This window comes from Pimephales promelas, chromosome 8, assembly GCF_988280905.1.
Source record: "Pimephales promelas chromosome 8, fPimPro1.hap1.1, whole genome shotgun sequence".
Classification (NCBI taxonomy): domain Eukaryota; kingdom Metazoa; phylum Chordata; class Actinopteri; order Cypriniformes; family Leuciscidae; genus Pimephales; species Pimephales promelas.
In genome coordinates, this window is record NC_142776.1 from 5,873,080 (window position 1) to 5,894,400 (window position 21,321).

The 21,321-nt window shown below is 37.2% G+C and overlaps 1 protein-coding gene across 4 annotated transcripts in view; it reads left to right on the forward strand.

Annotated features, from left to right (window-relative positions):
* Positions 1-1,665: 1,665 nt before the first annotated feature.
* The window catches only part of myh10 (myosin, heavy chain 10, non-muscle), a 63,723-nt gene continuing 44,067 nt past the window's right edge, over positions 1,666-21,321 (forward strand). For all 4 annotated transcript variants that reach the window (XM_039689046.2, XM_089133785.1, XM_089133784.1 and 1 more), the window contains exons 1-3: positions 1,666-1,853; positions 3,000-3,374; positions 11,359-11,515. In XM_039689046.2, the coding sequence (XP_039544980.2) occupies positions 3,021-3,374; positions 11,359-11,515 (511 nt within the window). In that variant the 5' untranslated portion in view covers positions 1,666-1,853; positions 3,000-3,020. The remainder of the gene's footprint in view (positions 1,854-2,999; positions 3,375-11,358; positions 11,516-21,321) is intronic.

Genomic DNA, 21,321 nt, shown 5'->3' on the forward strand with positions numbered 1-21,321 from the left:
ATCTTTACTTTTACAAAGCAATAGAGTGCCTGTTTGACTGAATATTCAGATCAAAACTAGGCTCGGACTAGATTGAGAAGCTTTCCAAGCATCGTCTACAATCTTGTCAGTGCAGTTATTTCAAAAGAGGCAATGAAGCAGCTCTAGAGCATTTCTGGATCAGCCATATTATTTGGGGTTTAGTTGAGGTTGGCTCAGTAGATCTTTTGAAATGTTGGTTATTGTGACTTTTTGTTCTGTTTCCAGATTGTAAAGGTTTATGTGGGAGAGGAGGTTGGAAGTTTGGAATCGACACAATCTTGTTTTGTAGTACGAACCATCATATGGGACTATTTTACAACTAATGAAATAAAACATAACTTTGAATAGAATTTTGAAGATTGTCATCATTGTAAAATGTACACTATGCCATGCCTTTGTATCGTTGGTGTACTAGGATTGTTGTTCCATTTGATTTACAACTTCTATGGAAAGTTATGATTAAGACATTTAAAGGGAAAGTTCACCCAAAAAAGAAAAATTGTGTAATCATTTACTCACCCTTATGTTGTTCTAAACATGTATGCGTTTCTTTCTTCTGTTAAACACAAAATAAGATATTTTTAAGAATGATGGTAACTAACCAGACAGTTGACCGTCAACTGTGGAATATCGCACAGCTTTTTACATGTTAAGAATTAACTATCCTTTCAAGTTCATTTATGTTCAGTGGCAGTAAGTGAATGAAATAGCTCTAAGATAAAATAATAGCAACTTTTGGGAGGTTTCTGTCGATGTACTATATATAAACCAAGTAATTGCATTTCTACCGATTTAACTATCTCCAACCAAAAGAAAAGTCGAATATTATTGTCAACAGGGGGCACTGTGCGGCCTAGACTATCAGATCCAGACTGATCCACACTCGTCATGTTCATTAGAGAGAAAGACTTTTTTTTTTATCTTTGATATGATGAGGTATCTTCGATTTAGTTAATTGCAATTAAAATGTCAGTGAGGAAATCTATTGATAAATTTATCTTTAAAAATGCCTTATCTTTTTTTTTTTTTAATTTGGAGTTGTATCTTTTAAACGAATCAATGATTCTTAACAACTGGATTCGAACCGAGAGCTTATTGGGACTGTCCCGGAAATTAACATGGTTTTATTATAGTAAAAGAGAAGTAATCATGTTTTTTGACGGATTGATTACCATAACCACGTTATGTTTTTATTTTATTTTTATTTTAAGTACAATTATGTTTATATATATAAAGTATTGAATATATTTAGTTTATATCAACAAAATGATTCACCAATGTAGGTTGATATTTCGAATGGAAGTTAGGTAGACTTTCCATGCTTTACAATTTTATTTTTTTATATTAAATTTTAATTAATTATTTTGAACCTTTTTTTGCTATTTTAAATTAAATAAAGTACCCTGCCCCCTTCGATAAATATTTCACGCTGACGGCCTTGAAACCAACATGATACAGGCTAGCTCCCGCTCTGGCTCCCGCTAGAAGAAAGAAAGCTTGCATGAGTTTTGTTGGGGGGGGGGGGGGGGTTTGTAATGCTAATAAACCAATAGTTTGTGGTCAAGGTCCGGTACAATCCAATCCCCGATCCATAAGGGCCCCGGTGGGTGTGACCGAAGAGGCGGGCGCAAGAGAGTGCGATGCTGCTGAGTTCGGTTGAGGAGTTCAGAGAAGCAGGGCTGCGGACGGCGGCATCAGTGAGAGCTGAGAAGGGGCGAAACAAGGGAATATTTGGCCGACTTTCAAAATAACTGGATAATAAAAACTGGACGCGCTGGATTGCAACTCATTCATCTCTTCGTGCACGTAGGTCTCATCGCTGACAGCCCCTGGTAAGTTCACGAGTCTTTTAATTTTGGTCCCGTTTTTTCCCCGTTGCCGTATAACGGATTATTTTTGCATTACTTTTCAAGCAACGGGGAGAGCTCAAGCTAAGCTGGCGCGCTAACCCATGTTAGCGAGCTTGTTATTGCGGTACCTTTAAAAGCAGATAAATACATGTTTAATTTGTAGGATGCTTTGCCTTTGGGCAGCCACGAGCAGCATATGTTGTTTAATGCTCCAATAAAACGTTTGGTGTCCGCCTCGCCATAGGCCACATACCGGGAGGTGATGATGATGTTGATGCGGAGGAGAAGGCGCGTGCAGCTCCCGGTTTGCAGGCGCGAGGAATGAGCACGAGCACGAGCTAGACGGCAGCGAAAACTTCAGCTAGTGCAGTCGAAAATTTTATTTGTTAACGGTCACCTCGCATGGTTTATATACTATAATATCAAACTATTTGTTAAATCGTGACCGTTAGAAAGTTGGTTGGACGGGGTTTATCATTGAATGAATTTTGAAGGACTGGCCCTGAAGTCCCGCTTCAGTTTACAGGGGATTGTTCACCCGTATAACGGCTCTTATCTGCGAAATAACAGGCACGACCCATTTTCTTTGCCCTGCTTGCTTAATTTTAGCCTTTTCCCCCCTCTTTGAGAATTACAGTATCTTAGTCCAGTTGTAGGCCAGACCATCTGGCTTCTGCTTCGTCTTTGAAAGGCCACTGGAGGTGGTCCTGTGATATTGAGATATTAAAACATATATTATCTGGTATGTGTAAACTGTTTTACAAGCAGTTGTTTACTGAAAATATGAGCTTTGTTCATGTTCCTATGCAGCATTTAAATATTCATCATCTAACAGTGAGGTGTATGGATGAATCCAGACTTTAAATTTATTCAGTAGTTTATTGTCTTTGTATGTAAGTAAAGTGACTACAACTATTTTATTATTATTATGATACGAATGATTTTAAAATACCAACCATGTGTAATAGAGATTACATGCATGTTGCTTAATGATGTATCTGTGTTCTTGGCTATATCCATCCAAATCCAATGTATTATTTGACTGTTCATACTGCTATGAATAAGCTGTCTCAATGCAGAGTGAATCTCTGCTCTTCCATTACTAACTCCCTCTAACTCTTTTTCCAGGTGGCCTATATTTAGTTCCTCATGCCGGAGATGGCGCAGCGGAGCGGGCAAGAGGACCCCGAGCGGTACCTCTTTGTGGATCGAGCCGTGGTCTACAACCCAGCTTCACAGGCGGACTGGACGGCCAAGAAGCTGGTGTGGGTTCCTTCTGAACGGCATGGATTCGAGGCGGCCAGCATTCGAGAGGAACGTGGAGAGGAGGTGCTTGTTGAGCTGGCTGAAAATGGCAAGAAGGCCCTGGTGAACAAAGATGACATCCAGAAGATGAACCCACCCAAGTTCAGCAAAGTGGAGGATATGGCAGAGCTCACCTGCCTGAATGAAGCGTCTGTTTTACACAACCTGAAGGATCGTTACTACTCTGGGCTCATATACGTAAGTGTGATGTGATGGTGTTTTTGCTTTCAAGTTTCATGTGTTTTTCTACTTTGGTTTTTGAGGTATTTTTCATTTTTTTATAGGATTATATAGGCTTCTTTGAGCGTGTAGGGATAGGGCTGCTTCCAATGATTATTTTAATTTTCGATTCATTGGATTAAAAAAATCTAATTTTAATTTCACATGTATATGGGTGCCAGACCAGTTCAATGAAGTCTGTGTGTGAAGTTTAACAGCGACTTGCTTGCTGTCTGGACAAACCTTTGTACAAAATGGAAATGCTTGTGGTATATTCTATTTCTAACATTAACAGGTAAGGATGTAACAGTAAAATGTAAAACACTTTAAAAAGCACACATCTGACATGGTGCCTGACAGGGCACTTTAAAAAAAAAACTTTTGCTGATAATTTACCCCCATATCAGATGTCCATGTCATTCTTTCTCCAGTCGAAAAGAAATTAAGGTTTTTAAAGAAAACATTCCAGGATTTTTCTCCATATAATGCACTTTACTGGGAACCAAACGGTTCAAGGTCCAAAAGACAGTTTCAGTGCAGCTTCAAAGGGCTTTAAACGACACCAGACGATGAATACGGGTCTTATCAAGCGAAACGATCGCTCATTTAAAAAATAAATAATAGAGTTTAAGTTTTATAAGCTCAAATGCTCGCCATGCTCTGTTCTGTGATGCGCGTTCGTGACTCTCCTGTTCGAACTCGTTTATCAAACAAATCTTTTTTCGTGTCATTTGGTTCATTCAACAAACTAAATGAACAAATTGACTCAGGAAAAGATGACATGGGGATGAGTAAATTATCGGCAACATTTTTTTTGAAAGTGAACTCCTTTAATTGGCAGGATAACAAATTCATATTCATATGAACTTCTCTGTTCTGAGATGAAAGTAGACTTGCACTGGAGTATTGAGAGATTTTTTGGATTCAGAGCAATGGAGATATTCTCCCTAGCTTTATTTCCATATCTGTTTTGTGTTGCTTATATCCAAAGACAATTCAAGTATTTTTGTTTGTTGTCCCTTAAACTGAATGCTTATGAGTTGCATAATATAGGCTGAACTTTAAAGCATCTTATGTTTTGGATGACTTAATGCACTTTTTTCACAATGAGTTGTCCTCCTCTATATTTCAGATGTGTTATGCTCATAGTTATGTGTTTTTCACTACCATAAAGTAAAGTGGCGTGACTGGTGGATGTTTCTGTGCACAGCCACAGACGTGATTAAGCCATAATTTTGTTGATTATTTTCGATTTTATCGATTAGGCATAGTTGTTGCTGCCCTAGTTTGAGTTCATAAGTATCTTGTGGTCCTAAACCACTTTACAGCATGCACTCAGAGAGAGAAAATGGGGGACTTTTATTGTTCAAACGAGAACAAGTGTGAAGCAAACTGTTTGGTGTTATAGCCCCATCATTTCCTTTATTTCCCTATGAGGTCATTATGGAATCTCAATGAGAGGGGCCACTTGTATTCACACTGTCCCGCCACTGCTGTTGATCTTCCAACCCAGTCACCACTTAAAAAACCCCACTGGTTCGAATTTATCTAGTTCAACTTTTAATTTCCCATCATTGAAAGCTTTTTCTGGTCGTTGGAAACCGAAATCCGCTCGACTGGCTGCACTTTATGAAGACGTTATGAAAGCGGGCAATGTTGTCATTCATTTTACACTCCCATACCCGCTCAGCCGGCTGGATTGTAAGGCCTGCTCCCTGCTGTCTTGTGATTTAAGCCTGTTTCTGTGGCTGCTGTGCTGCCTCCCTATAGGCTACAGTAATTAGCTCTGGAGGTCCATGCTTGGCCTAGCCAAAGCTGAAGTTTAATAACAGGACCTTTGTTTGGCATTGAGTTACAACTGGCTCGTAATATCTGCGAGATGTCAAGATGTCAAACTGACTGTTGACAACCCCTGCATACCTCAGCGTACCTCAGTTTCCTACTGACGGCTAATTATTGTTGACTAGGGGTATGAAGTATGGCTGTGAAACGATTAATCGCGATTAATCGCATCCAAAATAAAAGTCTGTGTTTACATAATATATGTGTGTGTAGTGTGTATAATTATTTTGTATATACACACACATATGCATGTATATTATATTTACAAAAAAAATGTTATTTAATATATCTAATATTTATATTTATGTATAATATTAATTTTGTATAAATAAATTTTATTTCTTAAATATATGCATGTGTGTATGTATATATACAAAATAGAGGGATTACCCACTCAATCATATATTATGTAAACACAAACTTTTATTTTGGATGCGATTAATCGCGATTAATCATTTCACAGCCCTAGTATGAAGATACACTTAGAACATGAGACGATACACGATATTGGGTTCATGAGATGATTTTTTTTTTTTTAACAAACACTATATTTATGAAATCTTCAATGACAAAATTTGACTTCTCTTTTGAAAAACGTATTTTATTTGACTGAAAGTCACAAAATGCAGTTTTTATTTTATTTTTGAAATATTCATTTATCGGCCATTATAACTGCTGAAAGTTTGGAAAATGCCTAATATCGGCCGATAATATCGGTCTGCCGATAAATCGGTCTGGCTCTAGAAACTTTCATACTGTGCCTTTAAAGGTTATCTTATCTATTCTTTTTGTGTGCGTGAAAGTAAGGCTGGGTAATAAATATTGATTTCTCGTCAATGTCATGTATCGTCATATTTACCTCAGAAAACCCACATAAACTCGTTAGTCAGCTAGAAAAAAATAACTCCAGAGAGGAGCATTTTGCTAAATATATACACCATATTACATATGCATCATAATCCTAATGTTCTTTATATTTAATGCATATTTGAATAAATCTGGCAAGTTTTTATGACGGCCACCATTTAAATGTTTATATTTCTTATAATTTTCTTATTATAAAAGTGTAATTTAAGTGTTTGTATAGCTACAAAACAGTTAATTATTACCTTCATATTAGGCTAATGAAGCCTAGTAGGCTACAACTAGACTCCCATAGTGTACAGCATTAGTTAAGAGATTTGATTTCCTTGAGAAATTTTGCCTTTTATTATAACTGATATCCAAAATAAACAATATTGAATCGAATTGCAAGCTTGTGGATCGAAAATGAATCGAATTGTGACATTTGTGTCAATACCCAGCCCTAGTGGATAGTGACCAGACCTCAGGCTGGTGTGTGGAATGTACTCTCATATCTGCTGTGTGGCCAGAGCCGTGGAGTCACTGCGTTCCTCTCTGCCTTCCCACGCCCCTATGTTCCTGAATAGCATGATGGGAAATGCATAGAATAAAGTCCCCACACTGCAGCAATACATTTTTCTTTTTCTGATAATCTGTTTGTTACACCCGAATGTACGTCGTCTAGCTACTTCCATTACATTACAGAGAAAAAGGATGAAGTGACTTGGTATAAATGAGCCCTTTGAAAAAGCACCTGGGCCAATGTTGCCACCATGTAGACAAACACATTAGTTGAGATATCCAGATTAAGGATTTTTTTTTGTTCCCCCCATTCCAAGTCATTGAATATCTTCTAATACCAAGTCCCTATCCAATACTTGTATTTACTAGTGCTTGCCTCAATGCCTTGGTAAATGCTTTAAGTACATCAAAGTGATTTAAATCAATCTAATTTAAATAGGGTTATGCAGAGTGTTTCTCAGGGGCTCAAATGTTCAAATCATCTATCACTATGGAGTAATGCAACAATTACTAAAGTAATCACTCTACCCAGCCCAAAAAAAGCTATTTGGATTTAAGGCCTTGTTCACAAGAATATGTTTGTTTGTAAATCTTTTTCTCTCCATTTTGTCCTTCCACCCACACTGAAACAACTCTGAAAACTTGAGCTTTTTGAAAAGGCTTTCCCAAGTGGGTACACTTGAAAACGCTGTTTTCGTGTTTGTGTGGATGCTGTCAATGGAGGTATTTTAAAACAATGATTCATGTTTAGTCGTGACTCATATTAAACCGATTGATATGCATGTTTATACCGCTATTGTGTCTTATATGCTCTTCACTTTCACACTGTCGCTTAAGATATGTTACCTTGTACACTCTTCATATCAAAGTCCTGCAAAGATGGCAGAAAATGTATCGCAATAATGCGACCTGGACGCATTATTGAATGGTTTGATATTTTGCTAAATAAAATGATCCTGCCAGAAGAATAGCATGATAACTTTGTCTGTTCCCTCTGTATCATCTCAGTGAGTTTTTAATGTTTTATGAATGCGCAGTTAGTCGTATTTCCGATATTTCAGTGTGGATGAGAAACTTTTGGAAAACGCTTGAAAATTGCTAGTGTAAACTGAGAGCATTTTGAAACGAAAACAGCGTTTTCAAATGTATCTGGATTAATAGATGTAGCCTAAATGGGGAAATGGTTAAGACTAAGAGTCTCTGATTGGATCATTATTGCAGTGATTTATGTTTCTAGCATGTTATATGTTTGGCAACAGTTCTTCTAACCCTAATTGATGGAGTGTGTGTAGATTTTCATTTCTTAAACAACCATGTAGGAAGACACATCATGGCCATATTCCAGGATGACAATGTCAAGATTTATCAGGCTCAATTTAAATTTTGAAAGAATGGTCGGGACTAGCATGAAGAATTATTTTCACACATGACATGAATTGGCACCTCTGAGTCCAGACCATTGAGAGTCTTTGGAATGTGCTGGAGGAGACTTTACAGAGCGTTTGACTCTTGCATTGTCAGTACAAGATCTTGACAAAAAGTGTATGCACCTCTTGATGGAAATAACATCAAAGCATTTTTTTCCATGCAGTAGTAGTGCATTAAAGTTCTTAAATGTTAAATTGTTAATGATTGTAGTTGTGCATATCTCATATATGGGAAGCAGTTTTCTTCCATATATATAGCCTGACAAACATGGGAAAATGATGCTGGAGAAAAACAAATTTCCAGCCACAAGTCTCTTGAGTCCCAAGTCTATTGTTCTGTCCTGAGATCTAGTTTGGCAGGTTGTAGGATGGATTTGTCTAGTGGGGAATTGGGAGTGGGATGTAGACTCAACTGTCCTCCACACCCATATAAATGCCCATTCTAAACACAACATCAGCCAATAGAAAGACCCTTCAGCAGACAGGGATTACCTCCCCCCTGACTTGTGTCTGGATCACACAGCAGTGGCCAAAGACATTCAAACAAACACAAGATGCTCTGTTATAGTCTCTGTTATAGGTACAGCATGAATAAAACTTGTAAATGTCTTCTGTAATGAAGTGCATACTCGCTGCTGGACAGCTGCACTGGCACTGAAAGCATGCCAGCATTTCTCAACTTTGTGGTGTTTCATTCTGTACTCTTAAAGGAGTAGTCCCCCCCCCCCCCCCATGTCATCCAAGATGTCCATGTCTGTCTTTCTTCAATCGAAATTAAGGTTTTTTGATAAAAACATTCCAGGATTTTCTCCATATAATGGACTTCATTGGGCACTAAACGGTTCTTTGGGCACAGCCCTAGTGGCTTGTGAAGGAACACCGACTGAATGACACTTTGATTTAAGCAGAATATCTCAAACCAGAGATATTGTTTGTCAGTTAATGTTGGGTGATCTGCTCCGTTGTCCTATCGTCAGTCTAGAGGTTTGGGGAAAATGTTTATTTTTTAACCATATTTTAGTCTTATGAACGATATACCATGTATATAGGGTTGCCAACTTCAGAAAAGCAAAATGCGGGACAATCGTAGTTCTTTACAGGAAAATAAGGGACACTCAAAATATTTGCAGGCTACTGTAGCTTATCACACACACTGTAAATATCATGTCAGGTTTGTATGTGTTTAACAGGTTCACAGACACAAAGGCATTTGTTTTGCTTAACCTATTTATATACAATTTAATTCTAAAAAATTTTTTAGGTCACACAGAAAAATCACATTACACAATGATAGCATTTGTCTGAAATGGAAATCTTGAAACATTATACATGCACTATGGCCGGAGTCGTGATCACTTCGGCTCACTTGCTCAAATTCCGACACGAGAGCCCAACGAGCGTTTTTTTTCTTTTCTTCTGTTTGTTGTCATGGCTGAAGCAGCAAGTAAAACCAAACGTGAAGTGCTTCAGAAACAGAGCGTGCGCATGATCAGTTTACTGTTGGTAATGTGTTGTGTAGCTTCGCCCCTCTCTGCATCCAATGTAGACTGCATTGTCTTTCTTTTGAGGGCACTTAACACTCTCAAGCATCCCCGTAGAGCCGGGGCGGGGAGCTCACGCCAGCTCGAGACGTGAAAGTATACTGATAACAGAGTTTGGTAGGGGCTACATTCTTGATAGTCATGTTTGTTACTTATTTTTTTGGTGAAAGTGTCTTGACTCAGGCTATAATGCAAATCGATTTTTCAAATTTGCAGATTCATCTACGGTAGCTTGATATTATAATATTGACGATATGGCTATTATCTACCAACAAACATTGAATTGAATTAGCATATCCATTATGTAAAACAGTAGCTAGCCAATAGGTTAACGTTACTATAAAGACGCTGGCTTGTAAACCTGAGCTACGCGATCTTTTGACTTTGGGGGTATCACTTGTCAACAAATGCACGCGTGTATTCCCTAGTGTAACAATGACAGATTTTACGACAGTAGTAGAAGACAATACTGTTTCCCAACTGTAGGGGGACCCCGAGAGCAAAATTTCAAAAGTAACATAATGCTGCTTTAACTCTTTCCCCGCCAAACACGGAATTTTCCGGGTTTAATGAAAAAACGCATCTGCGCCAAACACGGAATTTTCGGGGTATCCGTGTTTTAGGTGGTATACGGTAAGGAAGACCCGCGCGCATGTCCTGAATGAGTGCGCAACTCTGTGATCAGAGAAACAGATTGCAATCGTCTCAAACAGTGGAGTAGTGAGAATGTATCAGACAGACAATGCAGAGGTATATGGCTGAAGTACTGGAGGTTAATGGACTCGGAGTCCGATCACTCTTTATTTGATAATTCTGAATCTGATCGGGACGAAGTAGTCAGTGAGAGAGATGCACATGTTGTCACAGAAAGTTCTAGCCATGGACGTGCCGCAGATAGATCGTATAATATTATGACACTATAATATGTATGTGTGTGTGCAGGCATTTATGTGTGGCTGTCTAAATATGAAGGTGTAATTGTCAAATTATTTCTCTCTTTGTGCACATTTACCACATTGTAATATGTATTTGTGTGTGTGTGTGTGTGTGTGTGTCTAGGCCTGTTTATTGTAATTCCAATTATTCATTATTCACAGGTAGAACACAGAGAGGCAGAGGCAAAAGTTTTAATGCAAAAGTTACATTTCCCTTACATCCTGGGAAATTTGATATATTTTACATTTATTTTATGTTTTTAATTTATTTTGGAAAGTTTTATATATGAAGGAAACAACATCTGAATGTATTCTGCTTTTAAATGCACTTGTTTGATAAAAATACCTTTTTCTCAGTTTTTTGTCCAAAATGTTGTGTTTTTGACAAAACCTACCTCTGTTCAAGAGGCAATAAAAAAAGAACAGATGAAGATAAAATAAAAAAGTTTTTTTTGCCTAAAAGCAGAGGCTCGGATCTTTATTTTTATATATATCATCTTCATATATTCATGGAAGAAAATATTCAGCGGGGCATTAAAATTTAGCGAAAATCGTCAAAAACCCTGGCGGTGGCTGGCAACTTTTTTTTAAAACGCTGGCGGGGAAAGAGTTAATAGGGACAAGCGAGGTCCCGTACGGGACCAATAAATTAGGCCCAAAATACGGGACGGACCGGCTAATCCGGGACAGTTGGCAACCCTACATGTATAGCACTGTTATCGTTTAATGACATTGATCTCAAAAAATTCTTGTCAGAGATTTTGTTAATAAATCAACACTATTTAAAGTGAATGATTTAATACATAATTTAAGTATCAGTTAAGCATTACATTTTCTTCTTGTCTCTGTGCAGACGTATTCAGGACTCTTTTGTGTGGTCATAAATCCATACAAAAACCTCCCCATTTACTCCGAGAATATCATCGAGATGTACAGGGGTAAGAAGAGGCATGAAATGCCACCTCATATCTACGCCATTTCTGAATCGGCCTACAGATGCATGCTTCAAGGTAAGACCGTAAATATCAAATATTCCTTCTGTTCTCAGTCAGTTCAGCATGTTGAGCCCAAATAACACTTCTGGCTAAATAATTCTGGATTTCCACTGAGGATATTGCAGCAGAAATTAAAGAGGGAGTTGTGTGTTTGTTGAATCTTTGTTCAGTACTTGCTGCCAGATGAGGATAAGACCACCAGGGGTTATCAAGCAGACAAATTCTCCTCTTGTTATTTTAAGCAGTTCAAGATTTCCGTAACCATAAAGCAGAATGTGAAATTACTGGCAGTTTCAGCCAACCTTTAATGTTATTGGCTGAGCTTTGTGTTTTATTGTATCATGTGACTTGGACGGAAATCGAATGGTCACTATTTCCCTATTATGTTTGTTTTGTCACCCCAAGAGTAAATTAATTTGATCTGGTGTCCTCAGATAAGCCCAGAAAATGGAGAGAAAGAAAGGGCTGGATTTTTCTTTTCTTATTTCCATGTAGTGGGCTTGAGTTTGTCTTGTCTCAGCTGTGGGTCTGTGACATATTGAAGTGAGAAGTGTAAGATAATGGGTATCAGAAACTTCACCGATAAACTGAAAGGTTACTAAAGAAGTTTTAGAGAGTCAAGCTTTTGAATACAACACTCTGTTCTTTATCATGTCATTAGCTGTGAATACTATAGCCTCTGTCCATCACAGTAGGAGATCATAAGGTCCATCGCTCCTCTTCTTGGACAATTGGAGCTTTTTCAGACTGTGTGTTTTCATGGTTCTCTACTACTCAATGAAGCGGATCGGTTGTGGTTGATTGTGTAAGGCAAGGCCAGGAGATGTAATTCTGTGATTTTGGTCAACCATCATTTTTTTTTGTACCGCTGTCATAATCTTTAAGTCATCTCTTAGTAAATCTAGGGCAGTTGGATATTGGAGTGGGTTATTGTCACAGATTAAGATGTTAGTGTGTTCCATTACAACTGAATTGATTTAATCTTTGAACTCTCAATTTAATTTTCACTGCATTTTAGAGGCGTTTAGAGGAGTTTATACAATCAATGAACAGCAAATGTAGTCAGGACAAACAGTCTGCACACTTTTGATTAGGATAAATGCTGTATATTAAGTAATAAGTGATTCGTATTTGTTTGTAGGCTGTACCAATTCAGCACTTCCTCAGTGTGCGTTGGAGTTCTTGTATTTTGTTTTTAAATTCATGTTTATTGCATTTGTGATTACCAAAATTAAATGTATATGTACATGTTATTTATAATGAAATATGTACTACTATTCAAAAGGTTGGGGTCAGTAAGATATTTAATTTTTTTTTAAAGAAGTCTTTACGCTCTCCAAGGCTGTATTTATTTAATCCAAAATACATTAAAACAGTAATATTGTGACATAATTTAAAATAACTGTTTTCTACTTTAAAATGTGATTTTATTCCTGTGGTTAAAAAAAGAAAACTCATACACACAACATTTCATTCATTTTACGAGTCATTTCATTTGTTAGTAGTGAACAATCATCCAAACCAGGAATCAAAGAAGTTAATCCAGGGAACGGAGAAGCATTTGGGCATGAATGCAATTCTGAATTCTCCACCAAACCGCTCTCTCTTACATACAAGGACAGACCAGTTGTCCTGATCTGTCAGTGGCCAGGGAACAAGAGCTATCCCAGGCTGGAAGGAGAGGCTGACCTGCATTGTGGGGTACAATGTCGCCTTTGTGTGGCTATGGTTGGGTGGGCAGTACAAACTGTGACGTACTGGGTCAAGTTTGGACACATGGACCCTAGTGTCTGCCTTTGGAGGAAACACCCCCAACAATGCTGCACACGCCAGTATTATTAGATATATAGGGATTACGGCAGTGGAACAAAGTTGTTTATTTATTTTTTTCTCTGAGATATTTCCTCCGTCATGTCTCTGTTCCAGTTGTGTCCAAGCGCACTTGTGGTTTTATGGCTGGAAACCACTCTTTTATCAGAGTGCCAAAACTGTTGAAGATTTGATCAAAGTTTCTTGTTGGTTATAGTTTCAGTTGTTCCCCTCATTTGATAGTTCCCTTCATCTTCTAGAATTATCATCTTGTTTTGTTAAATTTTTGCTGCACTTTAGGTCCATGCCTTAACTCTTCCCTGTGCAGCATGATGGTAGTTTGAATTCCGATAATTTTTTATCTGAGTGCTCATTATTATATCTAAAAATAAATAGCAGCTGAATTTTGAATTGTTGTTAACTTTAACCTTTAATGTTATGGCAATGTGGCAACAGACAGGGTTGCCTGTATAGTTTACAGCATAAAAAATGTACGTACTACCTGATATATACAGTATACACACGTATGTATATATATACAATACATATACATGTATATACATATTATTCATGACAGTGAGGTGGTCTTTCTGCTTGTCCTTAGGCCTGTCGCACCTCCAACGGTGCCTGTGGTGGACTGTGCATGGCAGGGTCGTCCTCTTCCCTGAGCCGGGCCATATATATATATATATATATATATACTGTATATATATATATATATATGCGTATAAATGAACATGTGTGTATGTGCATATATGTGTATATACACAGTATCTCCAAGTGAATCAATATTGTAATCAGAACGTCAATACCCAGCCCTTATAGGTGAGGTCATTTTAATGCTCTATAGTTGGGTATATTGCACTATTAAAGGAGAATATTTGTTTTCTCACATGTAGCTTTAAAGGTTAAAGGGGTGATGAACTGAGAAATCAAATTTTCCTTGAGCTTTTGACATCTACGAGGTCATATTATAAGAATATCCTGTAAGTTTCAGAACTGATAATGTCCTTGTTAGTTCAAGAAAAGCTTGTATTGACACCAGGCTCAGCAAACGACTCGTTTTTCAAAGTGGGCAACTATGACATCACAGAGGATAAAACACCACCCCCGCAGAACATCAACGCCTACTTCAACACGGGCGGTTTAGCCCCGCCCACCGATTCGTGCATTACACACATAGCTAAATAACATAGATGCCTACCTCGTGATGACAAACTGGATCGAGAGTGAAACTCATTATAATATGCAAAACTATTATCCACTACTCACAGCAGTGGGCGTTTACTTCCAAGTTTTCAATGCGAGACGCCCATAAAAGCCGAGCGTTTTTGAGCTGGTCTCAAAACTAGGGTAGAAAATAGCCTATTACTTATTCATTTTGATGTTTTTGAATGTAAAAACCAAGTGAACGTCATAAGTTGACATCAGACAACAATATAAAAAATTTTAAAAAGCCAGTTCATGATCCCTTTGAATAAGTTTCTGGACAGAAAGACCTTGTCCACACAAACCAGAGTTTTTCCTCCTGTGTTTAAAAAAAAATCCCGTCCACATGAAAACGCAAAAACACGCTACCAAGCGCTGTCAAGAGAATGCCACACCACCAGGCGGCAATATAACCCTAACCTTAAAGCCACGTTGGCCAATCAGAGGCCTAACAAAAAGTTATTACAGCGCGGGCGCACACTCTGTCATCGAGAGGCAAAAACCACGGTTTTACTGTCTACTACACGACAAAACTGGAACCGGCGTTTCTGAGAATGCTCACCCTGGCGGGGGTTTTCAAAAATGTTCGGTTTCAGTGACCAGATACTGCGTGTCCGTGTGGACGAACGGCCGAACCGCGTAAAAAAATAACAGTTATAAAAATACCCATGTCCGTGTGGACAAGGCCTAACTTACACAAACACATATTCATTCACATCGGTCTTTGATTAGTCGGATAGAAACCAGCCATAATCCCCCTATCTGGCTGTTGACTGAACTTGGTTACAAAGGGCTAATTATAACAACTTTAAAAAACTTTGAAAGTGCTGATCTTCACTTCAACAATAAGATTTTTGGAAAAGACCCAGTCAGTTCAGCCACTGGAGCGCAGGAATGTCATTGGCACCCGTCTCTCTTCAAGGCATATGGAAGCTATGAAATCTAAACACGGTTACTGACAGGAAAGCTATGTTTGATACATAATTACAACCTTTGAAAATGCAGTCTCACAACCACATTTACCCAATGCGGGGGCACACTTTAATTTCAATTATGGTAAGAAATGTCGAGCCCCCCCAACTTATCAGTTAGGGATGGGATGGAATGGGTTTTGAGCTAAGATACTTACTGTTCTGGGGAGCTTGGGAGTTTTTGAGCCTCCTGTTTCCAATACATGTGTAATAAGCGGTAATGCGTTTCATGACACTGTCCTCTTGAACTCTGTCCAGGTGGTTGCAGACAGATCTCATCTGTCTTGAGCCGACTGGAACATAAAGATCTTGGGTAGATAATGGTGACTCTGTTTCAAAGGCATTCCAAGGGGAGCTCAAAAACATTTTTGTACCTGTTTCAAATCAGCTGTGTTTTCTTCAGTGCGTCCCAGACAGGTTAACTAAACGATACTGTGGATGGATAGGATACATAAATATTACTTTACTTTCTCATGCAGCGTCTGGAATTTTTCATCCTTTTAAAATGACTTTTTAGAGGAAGCTGCTCAGGAAAAGGCCAAAGTATTTTAAAATATTTCTGTATCAATATTATTAATCATAGCTATACTAGTTTCTATACATAGCTAAGTTTGTGGACTTGATGTTGTCAAGTTCAGGTTTTAGTTGCAACTGACAATTATGAAACTACATTTGTACCAAAATCACTGAATTCTGAGAGGGAATTAAAATATAAATTGCTGAAAAGCTGTCACCATATCTAAACTTTTGAATTTAAAGTGTTTTTATTCTCTCATTCATTTTTTTTTTTTTTTTGATAATTGTTTTGCTTGTTAGTTTATGTTAATGGTATGTTTTATGTTCAGTACTTTTGGAACCTACACTTAAAAAAAAAATGTTTTGTTGGCTTTACTTAATTTTTTTACGCCAACAGGTTCCACATAACTGGATTACGTTAAACAAACATAATTTGTTCAAGTAACTTCAACATCATGGAATTAAGTAATTTTTAGTGACCCAATTTAAGTAATCTCAACGTGAATTTTTAAAGGCTTCCTCACATGATTTAGATATTATTTTAAATTCATTCATCCATTTTTATTTTATTTATTTCAGTGATACATAATTAAATTGATAGACTATAACTAGCTATTTGCTAGCAGTCGCACATATAAGCATTTTAAATGCTAAGATATACATGCTCCTTCAATCAATGCAATAGAAAATATTTAAATCGACAGTCAATCAACATTCAACCGAAGTCGACAGCCATTCAAAATGGTAACCTACTGTAATTAAAACGGTTTAATAATTCCAGTGTAAAACATTAAACACAATTACACACTATCAAGTCTTCCCCTTTTCTAAATTTAACATAACACATTTAATTTTAACATTTATTCTCTCTTAATTTAACCATATGCAAAGCATGCTAGGAACTAAAAGCACCGCCTTGTTTCAGTTAATGCAACACAAATCAGTCATGTAATCCAACACAAACGAATTAAGTAAAATTAAATTATACATATATTTAAGCAGATTGAACACAATCAAATTAAGTTCGGGCAAAATGACTCGCACTATACTGCCAAGAATTTTTTACTTAACATAGATGGTTTGTGTTTAGACAATGCGTTAGGATTTTGTCCTGTTAAATTGAGACATAATTACATAGACTTTAATAGAATAAAACATTTCAAGTCAAAAAACACAATTATTTTAAGTAAAATAAAAATATATTATGAAAAGTGCACAACCTTCCTAGTTCATTTTTTGAGTATATATATATTCCATACAGGAAACCATACTGTTTTATTTCATGTATAAATAACACTTTAGGTAAGTGTTTTTTTTTTTTGTTGTGGTTTTTTGGACATCCACCTAGCATGAAGCTCCAGGGTTGTTTGTCAGATATCCGTGACCTTTGAGTGTTTGTTTTTTGAGGCTGGCAGAACACACTCCTTCAACACAACATGGCTACAGAATCCTCCTACTGAGCCTCTGACAAAGCAGAGGAGATATTCTTAGTTTGCTAAACATCAGCTGATACCATGATAGAGTTTATTATTTAATTTCAAATTTTTTTTCCCGGTCTATAAATGATTGCACTTGTAGATTTCTATTTTAACCAGCTAGCTAGTGGGAATGTCAGTAATGTAGTTAGTTAGGACATACTAAATTGCACAATATTTGTTTAATTGGAGTATCTGTAGTTTGAAAATCTGTAGATGTTTAATTGTGTTTGGTTTAAAAATGAGATGGACATGCAAACATAATGGTGTTCTGTGTAATAGAACTGCAGTCTCCAATAGTTATTGTCACCCCTGATCAGGCCATATCTGGCTCGTCTCACTGTGTATCTAGTGAGTCATGTTTCTCTGTGTGACTGACGGGCTCATCATTTCCAACAGCTACATGGTAAATTCCTGCGGACAGCAGTTGCAGCAGATGGGCTGGTTATATTCTGTTGCGGATGCTTGTCGTTGCCCTCTTGTTGCTTGGCTTTTTTGTACTGCAGTTCATACAAATGATTCGCTCCGACTGGATTATTTTTGTCTAAGAGCTCAAGTGTTTGTTTAATTTTTCCATTATCACATCCAAAATCAATTCTCTTTCCTATATTAATGCACTGTTAGATTTTCCTGACTGAGCAGTCATTGGGTGACTCACATTATCAAACAAAGGACAAAACATTTGTAACCGTATTTAATAATCTGCTAGTGTTCGTTAATAAAAATACAACCTTTTAAAATTTGCGTTAACTCTGATCTATTGTAAAATATTAACAGATTCAACTTTTGATTTTAATACTGTATTGGTAAATTTTGAAATTACATTAGCTAAGAAAGATTAATAAATGCTTTAGAACTATTTTTTTTCATTGTAAGTTTATGTTAACTAATGAATTAACTAATGTTAACAAATGGAAACCTCAAGTGTATCTACTATGTTATATAGGCTAATTTGCATTAGGTCTCAGTGACGGCAGCCTAATAAACCTGGGGATTTCAATTCTTAATGTTAATCAAACAACCAAATGACTCGCTGTTGTTGCCTAAATAACTATTGTAGCTTTAATAATAATCAGTGTATATTTAATTTATATTGTGATGACTATACAATGTTTTATTTTACATTTTGGTCATTTAATTTCTGTTGTTTTTCTCACTTGAATGCTCCTGTAAATAGACCTACTGTACTTGGGAAAAACTTAAAGCACTATATTCATTATTGTAGTATAATAATGAAATACTCTTATATATCAAATATTATCATGAAATAATATTACTCCTATCCCCCACCCCTAGCTGAAATGAAGAACGTAATGAAGAAGAATCCAAATATTGCGAATATAATTATTTTTTGCCATATTGGCTACACTTTGTCAATGATTTTCACTGTATTTCACTGCCAGATACACATTTTAGCCATTCAGGTCAAGAGTGCCAGACCTTCTGTCTATTATCGTTTAGTATTGTTTCATCTTCCAGAGAAGTCATTCTGACAGGCTTTGTTTACTTTGCACTTTACTGCCTCTCTGCATCACCATTAAGGATAGACTTGATTGGCTGATCAGTTTGTAAACACAGACTCATTGCAAATTCAAATTTAGAACCATCGACACGTATTGTAAATTGATGCATTATTAAAATATTTTCCTATGCTTATGCCGATCTAGAAGAAGTTATCGGCAGCCCTTTTGGCATTCAGTATTACAGTTTGATTTCATCTCTGCCATCATTTCTTACGCCTGTGCTCATTTATGGTTCGATTGGAGGCACAGTGAGCATTGAGGACCTTTTTTTATGTATTGATCAAATCCCTGCGTCAGACTCGTTTCTGATGTGTTGAACCAATTTTAGCTTAAACACAAAAGACACAAGATGTTTTGTTTCTTTGAATTGCCTGTTTAGTCAACTGCAATTGTTCCTAAATCCTTAGTATTTTAAGATGTTCAATTCTATGCAAGCAAGTGAAGCAACATTGTAAATATTTTTCATACTTTGTGCCATTCCCAAAAACGGTGCCATATTCAGGGCTGCCATGATATTTTGCAATAAACCAATTGTGAAGCAAGGAGTTCAGTGTGGTGTGTGTGTGTCCAGCAGCTCAGTTTTATTAGCCCTGGCACACGTAGGCCACCTACACACTGTAGCTAAATTCGGTTGGCACTTCACCTTTTGCTTAATCCCATTCTGTACACACACAGATTAGTATTTTATGGGAGTGACAATTATTCTACAACTGAATTAACTCCCAAAAAATGCAGGTAGTGACAACTGCATTTATAAAAAATTCTACCCAGTGTGTCCAGAACCGAACCGAACTAGTTGTTCATGACGTACGACGAGAAGCATCAGAGGTGGATCTCCCGTCTGTCATCTTTCATATAATAAAAATAAAAATCAATATTTTAACGTGCATGTCTCATCTGACTCATTCTTGTTGCCAGATCATGCAAGCAAATCAGTGAACAAGAACAAGCCAATAAAAAATGAAATAAATTGGAATGCTTTATGCTGAAAATAAGACGTGACCTGCACTTGCTCACTTTAATAACTATAAACTTGATCGCTACAAGGCCAGCTTAAACAAGTCCAAATGCTAAACATGACGCCTCTTGAATGCTCCTGTAAATTCGCCTACTTTAGTTAAAATTGCTGAACATAGCGAGTCTTTCGTCGCTGTAATATTTCTTTGGTCAGAGACTCAGAGTAGCGTTTTTTTTTTTTTTTTCCCCGGTTTTCCGGTTTATGACGTTTTTTTTTTATGCATAATCAGGTGTTCAAAGCATTTTCTACTGGTTGAGAGAGGAATTACTGCAATAAATTGACTTAGGATGGTCTATTTTATTGTCATTAGTTAATATTGTAGAATAGAATAGCACCCAGTATGACCAAAAAATGTTATTTCTTAATCGTGTCCTAACTACACGCAACGCAATAAAATTCCAATGACAGCAAGTCTGTCTGTCCACACTAGACGCGACGCGACTGTGAGACGCCACACGTCAATCAAAAATCACAGCCATTCAGAACAGCGTGTGGGCGGAGTCTCTCTGTGAAAGCGCACTGCTGGCCCGCACTCACATTGGAAATGGGTAAAGACAATCGAATCAAGAAATAACATTATTAAAAATCAAAACATTAACAAAATATAGATTAAAAAATAAGAAATAAAAAATATGATACCTTTTGTCGTGTGTAGTTAGGACACGGTGTTAACGTACTAATTACATTCTTATAACCAAGCAAGAACGTTAATACAATGTCTAAAAAAACTGGACGTTTTGAATGTTCCTAGAACATTTAGAAATAAAGTTTTTATAACTTAATGGGAACGTTATGAAAATGTTCTTCTAACCTAAAATTAACGGGGGAAGAGGAGAGATTCGCGATTGCATGAACACATTTTAAGTGCAGGATTCTCTGAGCGAGCCCAGAGAAAATAGACCTATTCTTACAAGAGCAGCGTGTATCTGAGATATTCCACGCATGCGCGAGCAGAGATTCTCACTCGCGCATTGTATTAATTTACTTTCGCGCTACCATAGTGGGTTCTCGACATTTGACAGGAAAATAACGCCATAGTTCTGCAGCATCCACCTTCCCTGTAACAAAACATCAGAGCACTGCTGTTTAATTTACCCTTGCCTCACCGCTTAGAAGTGCAATGTTGTAAAGGGTCCGTCTTGAAACAGTGTCGGCGGCGCAGCGTAACGTTCGTTCCAAACGTTGTTTAATTAAATACATTGGTATGGCGGTATATTAAAAATGAACATTGTAGCAAAAATATACACCGGTTTTCGGTATGAACCGGTATACAACCCAGCACTAGCATGTAATAAACAAA